Consider the following 13,474-nt stretch of genomic DNA (forward strand, 5'->3'; position numbering starts at 1 on the left):
TGTCCAGGATCCAGCATTGGTTTCACACCCATTTCTGTCACTAACTGGAAGGAGGCAGAAAGCACAAATAATAGTAAAAACGGGGTATATCCCAGTAAAATGACAAAATTGTGTTGAAAAATGTGGTTTTCTGAAGATGGTGATTTTAGCACGACAAACCCTTTGTTGATGCCGTTGTCAAGGAAAAAAAGCATGCTTTTTTTCTGCAGCCCTTTTTCCCATTTTTCTGAAAAAAAATACATTTTAGCTGTATTTTGGCTAATTTCTTGGTCTCCTCCAGGGGAACCCTCAAGCTCCAGGTACCTTTATAATTCCTAGAATGTTGGAAAAAGAGGACGCAAATTTGGCGTGGATAGCGTATGTGGACAAAAATATATGAAGGCCTAAGCGCGAACTACCCCAAATAGCCAAAAAAGGGCTCAGCACTGGGGGACTTCAGGTGGGGGGTGAGGGGGGGTACACCAGTTAAGGGGTTAAAGAAAATGACTTTATTTTTGTAAATTTGAGCAGGAGTTTTATTGTTTTGTGTTTTCTACTTTTTAACTGTTTTGGTACTGACAAATGCTTCACACATTACTTTAAAGCTAAGCCTGCGAGCTCTGTGCTTCAGCTACCGAGGGTTGAGCTCCGGTTTAAATTATTGAGATCTAATTAGATCTAGTTAGAAATGGTGTAATTACTACTAGAAGAGGACTATTATCCACTTTCTCACACTGACAAAGAAATATTCATAAATCATTTTCTTTATCTGTGATGTTATATAGCATAAACATGGCACAGAGCCTTCAAAGTGATTTGTTAAATAATCCTACCAAAAGTATGTTGTAGATACATCCTAGTAAGAATTAAAAGCAGATGATCAAGAGTAACAGTACAGTTGCCAAATATCAACACAGGAGTAAATTTGAGGCACAACACTGCAGAAATTAAAATAAGACATTCAAGAATGGGTAGGAGAATAAGGATTTTTACCAAAGTGTATTTCAAAGAGAAGTGCTTTGGGATAATTTTTTCAGGTACCTTGAAATGCCATATGGAAAGTGGGGTGGAGAAAGTTCCAAATTCTTGTCCAGGTTCCTGAAAATGACTGGTTCATGAATCGCTCTGGTTTGAAGATTGAGAGCTTCAGGAGAAGGGATTGAGCCTTTCTTGAACCCTGTTTTGCACCTGAAATGTTCAATTTTTCAGTTATGTAGACTAGCATTGAGGATTGCAGTGCTTTTTGGTGCATCCAGTTTTAAATTGGGATCTAGCCTCTACAAGCAGCCACTGCAGAGATAGCAGAATATATGTGACAAAGTCAAATTTCTTGTGACAGGTAACAAAAGGACATGTAGAACTGTTCTAGGTGGAGCTAAAGTGAACTTTGAGGATGCCTAAGAGGAGTGAGATCCCACAGTTAAGTCTGGATAGGGCCAACACCACTACAATTGATTTTAGGTCATGTTCTGGGATGCACTGCCTGCCACCCTGCCCGTAAAAGCAGCCGTAGTTGGAACTGAGCACTGCTACCATGGTCACGATATGACTATGGCAGTTGAGCCGGCTGTCAAGGGTGAAGCCAAGTGAGATTGGCATTCTGAAAAATGTTGTTTGGCATTCTAAGGTAGGGAGGGAGGAATTCCATTCAATCTTTCATAGACAGATTGACATCCTTCAGGCATTTAAGAAGAAATTAGTTTTTTCGCAACATTTAGTTTAAGCTGATGATTTGACATCCACAATTCTTATCAAGGTGTTGGATATGAAGGCGATGTCATCTAGGGTGCGACCTTTAAGTAGATTTGGGTATCATAGGCATATAGGTGAAAGAAGATCCCAGAGTTTCAAAGGTACTTAAAGAGAGGCACAGGATAGAGACTGAATAGGGGTTAGGAAACAGGACCGGGGTTTGAGGGACCTCTTCTTGTAAGCCAACTGGCTTAAAGAGAGAGCTCTCAATTTTCACTACTTCAGAGGTCATCAGAAAGGAGGTGAACACATTTAGGATTACACCTTTAGTTCCCATTTGTTTATTCAGAGTGTGTATCAGAGCAAGATGACTGATTGTGTCATATGTAGTCATAGAGATCAAGAAGAAGATGAAGAAATTAATTTCCAGAATCTAGGATACATAAAGCATTGTCTACAATCTGCAGAACTACAGTCTCTATGCGGTAGCCCTGTCTGTAGCCAGATTGAAGAGTGTTAAGGAGATTGTTTCATTGGATTTGAGGTGACAGTTGGGATACTACGGAGTGCTCAATCAACAAACAGCGAAGGGTGGAGACAAGACAGAAGTTATTAAGGACACTGTATTCCAATGATTGTTTCTTTGGAAGAGAAGAAATGTTGCCAACTTTTAGAACGTGCCCAGGTCGAGGGAGGAGTTGACTCAGGTGGACCAACTAGAAAGTAGCTGTTTGGCTAGGTCTTCACTGATGGAGCCACGTATGATGTTGCAAAGATTATTTGTGGGTTTTACCTTGTGATATGGTCACTAGTAGTTTGTCTCTGAATCTGGGGAGGAAGAGGACCAGGGTCAGTCTGCTTTGCAAGATAAATCTCCTAGGCTGTATTGTCAATACAAAGGTGTCAAGCAGAAAGATGTTTATGTCTTTGGTTTTTATGTCATACAAACTTCACAAAAGTGTTGCATTAGGCCTCCAATGACTTGTGTGGGGGACTGTTATCCTGTTTGATTACTTCAAAAAGAAGTTTAGTCCTGTTCTTATCAGTGTCCTGGAGGGATATAATATACAATGATTTGGCTCAAAAGATGTGGTCTTTGTATTTTTTTCTCACAGATCTCAGCATAGTAAGACTCAAAAGGGAGTCTCCATTGTTTCTCAAGCTTTCAGAGATGCTTCTTTTCTTCGAAGAGATTTTTGAGAACCAAGGTAGAGAAAGTGTAGGCCTACTGCATTTGCTCTTCAGGGATTGGAATTCCTCTATCAAAAATTCACTGCAGTTATTAAATTTGTCTGTGGCTTCATTCAGCTAGTTACTGAATATGGCACTGTCAGTTCTCAATCACAGAATCCCTCCAGTAGGGCCCTTGGAGATGCATCCAGTACACTATCAACATTGCACAAGATGTCATCATCAAATGCATAGCTAGCAACCAACCTTCGGTATCCTTTTAAGTATTGATCAATATAGTGACTATCTCCCTTTTTTAGTTGACAAGCATCTATGAAATTATTGTGCGAAGACTTTGATTTCAATTGCGGCACTCTTGAGTTTAAAAGGTATGTCTACTAGAAGTTTCTACATTTTAAGGGAGAAGTGAAGACCTATGTATTAAGTTTGACAAGTTTAATCCCTGATATTGTTGTACAGTAGGTGTATTGCAGTGTAAATAACTGCTGAGTTGGTGTAATAATAGACTGCAATCTTCTTATGGATACCAACCCGGTCCCACCAATTCCAAGGAGCATCGGGGAGAGGATGTTGAGTAACAGCCAGAACTGGCAACTTTGGAACTGGGGAACCAGCTTCAAGTCTCGGCATCTGCTCAACATCCTGTAAGTCTGGGCAAAATGAATATGTCCTTTTGTGATGTAACTAATGCTCATGTAAGGTCCTCACATACTTTCTGGACAAGTCTGGACTTTATAAAACTGAAACAATTGTGTGCAATGAGTACTGTGTGTCATAGGACATTCATAAACCTCCATTCCCAATCCATGGTGTATCTTGAGTGGTGATGCATTGTGTCAATTTTTTTATGTTTTCACCCTTCCCCTCCACAACATAGGAAAATAGCATAATTTTTATAAATATTGAACCAAATCAAGACTGAACTGATGGTGCTCTACATTTAAAATTCCCTACTGCCTTCACAATTCTGGCTCCTAAAGATAGATGCAAAGAGTAACTCCGCAACTCTAGCCCCCAGATGAAACCATTATGTTTCATCTTTGATATACATATAGCAAAACCAAATTGACCAACATATCACAAATCTTTCCAATTTCATGTTTTATGAAATGTGAACAAATATTTCCTCCAAAGGACATAAGAACCATATTGCAAGCCACAAAATGTTACTGAACACTTTAATGCCCACCTGCCAGGGATGGGACACGTGGTCGCTATAGAAATAAGTCTACAGTACACCTCCTCTCACAAAATTTACCATCTCCCATCTTGGAAGCAATAATCAACTTTATAATCTGCTAAAATGTTTTTAAAGCATTAAGGCCCATATTTATACTCTGTTTGTGCCAGATTTGCATCATTTTTTTTGACGCAAATTTGGCGCAAACTTAACTCCATATTTATGCTTTGGCGCTAGACCTGTCTAGTGCCAAAGTTATGGAGTTTGAGTCATTTTTTGTACGGGAAAACCTACCTTGCGCTAATGACGTGCAAAAAATGACTCTAAGGCATGTGCCCCTTATTTATCCTCTGGCGTCAAAATGATGCACAGGAAGAGGTGGGCCTTAAAACATGGCTCCCAGACGGATTTGAGCCATTTCCTAACACATGGGTCAGGGCAGGCGTTAAGGTGGGAGACCATGGAAGCAGTCCACAGGTGCCCTTCCCTGCACCCAGGGACACCCCCTGCCACCCTCGCCCACACCTGGAGGACACCCATGGATGGGGGGACCCATCAATGGTGAGTGCAGGTAAGTATATATATTTCTTTTTTTAAGTGGCATAGGGGGGGCCTAACTTGGGCCCCCTTACATGCTCTGCACCTTTTGTGTTCACATCATTCTGAAACAACATGTGTGAAATAAAAGTAAACTGAAGTTAAAAGTATTTGTCTACTGAACTCTTGAATGGAGAGTACAGAAAAATTAATAAAATATACACTGATTTACTACATATTAAAAAAAGCCTACAAAAAAATCCAAAGTAGGGGGCTTTCTTGGTGTGCCATGGTCTTCAAACTGCTAACTTTGAAAGTTAGTAAAACATTTCACTTTAAGAGAGAGTCTAGGTGTACCAATGCAGAAAGATGATTTCACATCTGTTCCCCTAGTGGGGAGGGTTCTGACAGTATATGACAAGTGACGTGCTTTTAATTCTTCTGTTCTCAGAGTGCCACTGGAAACAGTCTGCTTGATTATTATAAAACTATTGAGGGGTATGTCATCAGCTGCTTGAAGTGAAAAATAAGTTGCTTGTGTGTTTGTAGATATGCAAGAATGTATACAGAGGTACTTATATAACATGGACCTAGCATTGGAGCAAAGGTGTGCTGAGCAGAAGGGCTGGAGCTAAAGAGTAATTTGTGTTAAATATCTGCAGTATGGAAAAGAGAAGGTAAGTATCTAAAGGGTAAAGTAGTAACGCTCAATGAAGAGATGTGTTTTAATTGTCTTTCCAAATTGCAGGAGGGTAGAAAAAGTTATGATGTTGATGGGATGTTGTTCCAGATTCTGGATGTGTATGCAAAAGAAGGTCTACAACCTGGATGTATTCTGCAGTTCTATGCCTCCAATTTGGTGAAGTCTTGGCTTCTTTTGTGAAATTGTCTGTTCTACATGGCTAGCTAATCAGGCTGGTATGCAGTAGTGATGGCCTTGTAGGTGTTACAGTAGGTCTTGAAGATAATGTGGGCCTAGAGAGGGAGCCAGTAAGTTTCTTTCAGTGTCATGGTGATGTTATGGCAATTATGTTAATTTTCTTCAGGCCAATAATGAGACAAGCCACAGAAATTAGCCTGCCTGTCAGGAATACCAAGTAGAATCAAGGAAGCCAATGACAAACATATTGCCACCATCCAGATTTTTTTACGCTGTCTTGATTTTCTTGACAATGTGTTATTCAAAAAAGATCAGTATGTTGAGGGTGAAATTAAGTAATATTGTATTTATTCTCATATAGGAGTTGAAGCTGTTAAGGTTCATGTCAGGTAGGTAACCTAGATTGAAAGGCCAGTTGGTGCTATGGGATAACAAGAGGAACTCTGTTTTGGTTGGTTTAAGTTTTTGATGGGTGCCTGACATTCAGTTCTGGATTAGTTCAAGTCACGTTTTAATTTTCCGAGTGTTCTCAACTGAGATTTTAATGTAGTGCATCAGTGGATCATTATGTTGTGTGATTATTTTTTCAGTGGATCTTGATGTTGCCATCAGTCAGTAAAGAGAAAAGGAGTTATATGAATTGCCTGAAGATGCTGAGGAGAGGGTAGATTGTCAGCAGACTCTGCCAGTGACAGCATCTGGTATCTGGAGATTCCCATGTGGATGATGTAGTGGTGGTTTGTGTGGTATGAGGTGAACCATTACAGGACAGTACCAGCAAAACCCATATGTGTTCCCAGATTATTGATCACTGTTTGGTGGTTAACCATTTTGAATGCAGCACAGAGGTCAAGCAGGATCAAGTGAGTATATAGAAGGACTAAAGTAAATGCAATGTACCTTTGGTTGGAGCACTTTATACTTCAAGGGAGACAAGAGAGTGAGAAGTCAGAATATCTATGCGAGAAGAAAAAGTATTCTCTGAGACAGGTTTCTAACTAGAGAACCCTTTACTTGACAGCTTGTTAGCATTACATGTGCCAATATTTGAGTTGCTGCTGATATATTTTTCTTTTATTCATTTTCCCTGTCTAATAGGCATATTTAAGTATGTAGTTGTGCCACATGCTCTTCCTGCCATTGGGGAGTTTGGGTCTATGTTTGGGATTGCCCAAATCCTTGGATTAGCTTACTTGTACTTTACATGTAGGTTAGGGAAGATATTTAAGTGTCATACCCATAGTGTTATACACTGCTGGACTTGCACAGAGGGTATGTTATGCAATACATGTTTCCCACGAAGTTGCGTGCAACCTAATATTGTTTGTGTGATTCTTGTCCCTTTTGATATGTTTTAATATCCACATAAATATCCATATTTTGCCATGTTGTGTAGTTGGAGTCGCAGCGGAACTGAATATTTCCTTCACTTCCAAACTTTGTTATGGTTAGGTTACCTGTTATTCAAAGTCAGAAATTGTGCAGTCAATTTAGAGTAGTTCTCCTCTTTGTTCTTCTCCATGGTGGCTGATGTGACAGTGAGATCTCCAAACAGGTCAATCAACCATGTAAGACGGGCAATTCCACTAAAAGAGAGAAAGCCAGAACTCTGCTCATCCAGTGATCCACCTGAAGGATAAAACAAAAGTTCAAATTCAGGAACAAATTTATAAGTATGTGACAGAACACAGCTGAGCATATATGAATAAAGTAAATCACCAGAGTTGGTCAGGAAACAATATGGAAATGACATCAATTTGTGTTCATATTTTGAATGTCTGGCACAATAATATCCTTTCCATTAATATTCTTTTTTTTTGGTGTACGCACATTTCTGTACAACATAAAAATGTGCTAAATTATCACACAAAAATATAACTCCAAACGGAAATAGCATTCACTAAATACAAATGAAGGATTGTAAAATTATATGTGCCATCCACTCTGCTGTTAACAGGTAAATTCGTAGAACAAACCTGCCTTTGAAATTCACCTGTACTGGTGAGGTGCAGCTTATGAACATAATCAGACCCTTCACCTTTTGCTTACATGATAATTTTAGGCGGTTCATTAACAGTGAAATCTAGATGGCGCCCCCTCCTGGACTCAAGCTGCTGGCAGAAACCCAACATACTGGCTGTCTTGAGTTCAGTCACACCTCACACTTGGGTCCAAGCTTTATAGGGGGCACAAATATTCCTCTTGAGCAAGGCAAGGAACTTAACAGATTTGAGGGGTTGCGATAACAAGGGGCACCTTTGAGGTGCTGCATGCTTTATATTATCCCCTCATCATTAGACATGCACCTCCCTGGCTATGGACACAAGTTTAGTGTGGCTAGGAAATAAAATATCTACCATTTGTCAAGAGAATGAGAACAACTGTTCCTCCCTGGCTGTAGGTAGGGCCAGAGAGGACTAGCAATTCTGTCACCTCACTACTGGCCTGCCATATTACCTTACCATTACCATTATCCATAACATTATTATGGATATAGTATGGCCTCTCTGTATATGTGTTGTAGTTCATAGACTTATTTTTATGTGCGAAACAAAAATCACTTTTTCAATGGGTGCTTAGACCTAACATAGCCATAAGTAGGTGTTAGTGCCTATATATATATATATTTATATCTTGTCTAAAAAACCTAAAGCTTAAACTGTGTTAAAGTTACTTAAGAAAATTCAAAATGAGATGTGTTTCAGTGACGTATTATATTGCGTGACAGTGTAACAGTAACAGTCTTGGTGTAACAGTGTAAAGCATTGTTTAATGGTGTCTGTGTGGGTACATGTTGAGTTTTGATATATAATACTAAATGTGTGGGTGTATGATATTTGTTTTGTATATGCACAATAGTGAGTGTTTGAATGTAGAGATGCAAGTGTGTTGGTCTATAATGGTGCCTTTGTTGGTGTGTGATGATTGTTATAAGGGCATTTAATAGTGGGTGTATGGGCATTCATTGGTTCTATTAACATGACTATGTGGTTGACTAATAGGTACATGAGGGCATATACTGGTGATTATGCAGACATATAAGGGTGGGTGTACGCTCACATACAAATGATGTGACATTGAGTGGATGGCCACATGGTGATGGGTGTGTTGTCCCATACTGGTGAGTGGACACGTGTATGAAGATTGGGTGTAATGGTGATTTTGTGGCTGTATTATGTTGATTGTGCAGGCTTATATATGATGGTGTGTGTGTATGCACAGTATTTTTCATTTGAAATGTGTGTGATATCAACTTTATGCTGGATGTGGGATTTAACAGTGACAGTAGCGAAGGCTTAATACAGGATAGGAAGTTAGCAGGTCAACTAATAAACTTAATTACTTTTAATGATGATGCCATACTTGTCAGTATTAACACTCATTCAACTTGTATTTTTGTAGGGAATTTCATGCTTTTTTATATTTGCATATGAATTATGTGGACCTACGATGGTGGGTATGTTTGGCATATGATGTTGGTTGCATGTTTATATTTGCATATGAATTATGTGGTCCTACGATGGTGGGTATGTTTGGCATATGATGTTGGTTGCATGTTAGAATGGGTGTTGGTGTGGGTGTTTGATGGATGATGTGGGGATGTATGATGGTCCTTGTGTTGACATATAATGGAGGTAGAAATATGATAGTGGTTGGATATACGATGGTGGGTTTGTTGTTATATGATGGTTGTTGTGTGGTGGTAACATGGGGGAGTTTTGGCATAAACCGTAGGTAGGAGGAACTTATACTGGTGCATTTAATTGTGTACCATGGTGATATTTTGATGAATGATGTTCAGTGTGTGGGTGTATTGTTTTATGATGGTGTGTTTGTGTCTGCCCCCAGCATTCCATTTCTGTGTCCACTGCTTCCCTATATCCTTTTTTGTACTTGGTGCCTCCTTGCATCACCCATGTATGCCATTGTTCCCCTTGTAGCCCTTTATGCCCCCCTGCCTCTTTATTCTTCTTGTTAAAAACAAATTGTTTTCATGCTAATTGCATCTAAATAAACAAAATAATATAAAAAAAAACGTCATGGGTAATTTGTATAATATGTTCCCATATTGCAACCTCAGGGTTCTGGAGTCATTTACAAAACGGTCATCCTTCTCCTTTGTGGTTTTATGATGTCACTACAATCTCCTGAATCCATCATAGGACCAGATTGCATAGTCTCCCAATATGTATTCTTTACATATTAGACAGTGAGCAATTTTGGCTGTGTAGCGATGGTGAAGTCTGACATTGCATTGCAACCTCAGGGTTCTGGTGTCATTTACAAAACACTCAGCCTTCTTCTTTGTGGTTTTATGATATCACTACAACCTCCGGAATCCAATATAGGACAATGTTGCATAGTCTCCCAATTTGTATCCTATATATATTAGAGAGTGAGCAATTGTGGCTGTGTAGCAATAGTGAGGTCTGACTTTTGATTGAAAAATCATTTTTTGCTTCTTGTCTTATATTTATTTTGCTGTTTCAGAAATCTGCACAAAGTTTTCAAAGAACATTTTCATCATGTCAAGTTTCACACAAATACAACGAGAGAAGAAAAAAAGGGAGGCCACAATAATGAGCTATTTCCATTTTAAGTCCCATAGGAAACCATGCTCTCCAACTCTGCTCCCCTCTGCAAAACAACATGCTGAATGGAATTACACCACACTCGGCATGAGATGATAACTTTATTCAGAAGGGTGCCTTTGCTTGGCTTGGTGTAAATACCTTTAATAGTTTTTGAAAAATTAACATTACAAAAAGGTGTTGGTCCTGCTTCGAATGGTTACACTTAAAAAATATCTAGGTCATTATTTCACAGACAGCTTTCGAAATTCAGTTGGCAGACTATCTTTGAATCAAAAGTTAATTAAAAAAATTAACAAAGTACAATGGAAGAAGGAGCTTTTTCTCCAGACGTTCATTTTGAGCCTACAGACACAAACTGGTTTTGTGTACGTGAACCCTCAGATTAGTTTGCAACAGCTGGAAAATCTCTGCACCAGCATAGTCCCTGCAACCTAAAAAAAAATGAAAGTGAGCAGAACCTGACTTCTTGGCCCATGTGGGGCCCCCAAGGGTTCCTCCATGAGAGTAAAACTAAAAAAGTGCAATTTGTGCATGGACCCTGTGGCTGGGTCCCCAGAACTGGCACACGGCTGGGAAGTCCTCTGACCTGGTTCTCCCCCCACTCCCTAGGCCTAATTTTGCAAGGTGCATAGTTTATATAAGCACTCCCTGCCAACCATCGCTGAATAATGGTGAACTCAACCTGGATCCCATTTCTAAATCACAGAGGCCAGGTTTTCAAACTCAGTCTCAAGACCTATGGCATTTGTTTAGTCCCACCTCCTAAATTTGCATCAGTTTTTGTCCATGAACTCAAACTCTGGGATTGCAGACCCAAACCAGGAAGCCTTGTGCATCATTGATGGCAAGAGGTCTCCCTGGGTTTAGTCCACAGATACAGATTTTAGGACCATGAGCCCACAAATCGTAACGAAAAGGTGGCATTTCATAAGTAGTAAATAGAGTATCCTTTCCCAAAAAAAGAATTCATATTTTACAAGAAACATGATTATGCCTATGTACGTGCATCATTCTGCACTCAGTGCTCAGTCAGAAAGCTTAATGGTGAATTCTGATCATTGGAACATCATGGTAGATAGTGGGGAGCCCCGTGAGGAATATATTGCTTGAGAGATGTAGCGCTGTGCAATGTGTGTACAATGAAAGCATTGTGGTTATGTTTGCTTGCGAGAAGTACAATACATAAAGAGTGAAGAATTGTGCACAAAAGGCCTGAAACTGCAGCTCTCACTGCCTACAGCCCTCTCCTGAATGTGCCTGATCTCGGAAGAGCTAAGCAGGGTCGTGCCTAGCTAACCAGGCCTGACCCTGCTTATCGTTTTAGAGATCTGGAGCATTCGGGAGAGGGTGCCACTCTGTGGCAAACAGAACTCCACCTCCACGGAATTCGACTGAGTTTTTTATCAGCTCCACAGAATTCAGCAGAGTGGAACTCCATCAACTCCACCCAGGCCTACACAATACATGGAAGCGACAGTACTGAACAGTATGTGTTGTGTATGTACACTGAGAGCTAGAATGCCTGCAATGGTTCATTACATGGAGGGCCATGGGTTACATTTTGGGAAACACAGGCCTGCTTGGTGAAGATATGAGAAGCAGAGGGATCCCCTCAGACAGATTTGTAGATTGCTGCACTTCTGTGAGCTGGGTGGGACACACTGGAGGTAGGGAAAGGGAGGCTCCCCAAGTACACTTCAAAAGGGTGCTCTTTGATTCAGTGACCAATCGCCAGGAAGGCACCTGGGCACATTACAGGAAGGATATGGGGCTGATAAGGGAATCATAAAGAGCAGGGCTGTGTGCCAGGATGTTAAGTAACCACTCTAGACTAGACGCAAGTTTCTTCTTTTATTTGAAGTAATCTCCAGTAAGGCCAACACATCTGCTTGCTATCTGTCAATGCTCCATTTTACCTCTCTCAACATTTCAGTCTCCTAACATGCGCTCCTACCTAATTACATTCCATCAGTATCTAGCTATAATTATTAAACTTTATAGTTGAAGACATAACACATCTCCTCTCTTATATAATCAACATGAACACATATAACAACAGACACTCTAAGAGCAGTCTACATTGTTATATAATCTTGCAAATCGGAAGGTCGTGTGATAATTCTACCTTGTTTACTCTCATATAATTCCCTCTTCATATCATGTCCTGAACATTCCTCGAAAGTATTAGCATCCTCTTGAATAGTAATCTCTTCTACAACTCCATTCCTAGATTTTTCCCTAATTGTCACGCTACTATCAACCTTTTGTTGCGAGTCTAACCAGCAATAATTTTTCTTTGAATTCTCACTCGGAATTGCCTTACTCTCTTTACATTTTACAAAACGACTCATGTGCCAAACCCGATCATCACTCAATTTGGCCGAATTGTTGTAAACTTCAACCACAACCCTTGGTTCAGAATATTTACTTTCTCCTTCTTTACTTTACGTGGTAGTTTAATACGTACTGTTTCTCCCTTCTTCAAATCAATCTCTTTAGTTTCCTTCTTTTTGTCCACATACTCTTTATAGTCATCTTGTGCTTTTTGAATATTCTTTATTACTTCAGAGGGTGACCAATCCTTTATTCTATTTAACCACCCCTGGTTGTCCTTCATGAATGGTATCCTTCCCCTCATGCTAGTAAATGGGCTGTACCCAGTAACAGTTGGAGTAGTCCAATACATCCAAACCATTTTTTAAATACTGAATTTCCAATCTACATTTTTATATTTAGCCAATTGTAACGATTCTTTAATGACACGATTAAATCTCTCCACTTCTCCATTTCCACTCGGGTGAAAAACAGAAACTAACTTATGTTCTATACCATTCAGTTTTAAAAAACACTCTATTTCTTCACTTTTGAATTGTACACCATTGTCTGTAATAACATTTTTAGGCAAATCCTCCATTTAGAATAGTTCATCCAAGAATTAAAAAACGATACCAGAATTAGCCTTGTTGATAAATTTAACTTCTGGCCATTTGGAAAAGAAGTCCATAGTCACTATTATAAACTATTCTTTATTTTACTCAGCAATTGGACCCATAATATCTACACTTTCCACGCCATCTCTGAACATATAACTGGATGTAACATTGGTTTCAAAGGAACAAGTGATTTATCTGCATTCAGACATAAATCACATTCTCTAATGACTCTTTCAATCTCGACATCCATTCCTGGACACCAATAATTTTCTTTAATTTTCTTTTTTGTCTTAACAATACCTAAATGTCCCTCATGATGTATTTTGATAACAATCTCTCTCAAATTTTTGGGTGGCAAAATCCTGTCTCCTCTCACAATGTTGTTTTGAATTACTGTTAACTCGTTACGTATTTCAAAAAACGTCGTCAATTCTGAATCAACCTTCTTTTTCTCTGGCCTACCATTCTGAATATAGTTCCTTAAAGT

General features: G+C 39.4%; 1 protein-coding gene across 1 annotated transcript in view; it reads right to left on the reverse strand.

Moving 5' to 3' along the window:
• Positions 1-13,474, reverse strand: part of LOC138265988 (biliverdin reductase A-like) — a 140,662-nt gene that overhangs the window by 39,551 nt on the left and 87,637 nt on the right. Inside the window, exon 6 of the mRNA XM_069214241.1 lies at positions 6,917-7,088. Within this exon, the coding sequence (XP_069070342.1) occupies positions 6,917-7,088 (172 nt within the window). The remainder of the gene's footprint in view (positions 1-6,916; positions 7,089-13,474) is intronic.

This window comes from Pleurodeles waltl, chromosome 2_1, assembly GCF_031143425.1.
Source record: "Pleurodeles waltl isolate 20211129_DDA chromosome 2_1, aPleWal1.hap1.20221129, whole genome shotgun sequence".
Classification (NCBI taxonomy): Eukaryota; Metazoa; Chordata; class Amphibia; order Caudata; family Salamandridae; genus Pleurodeles; species Pleurodeles waltl.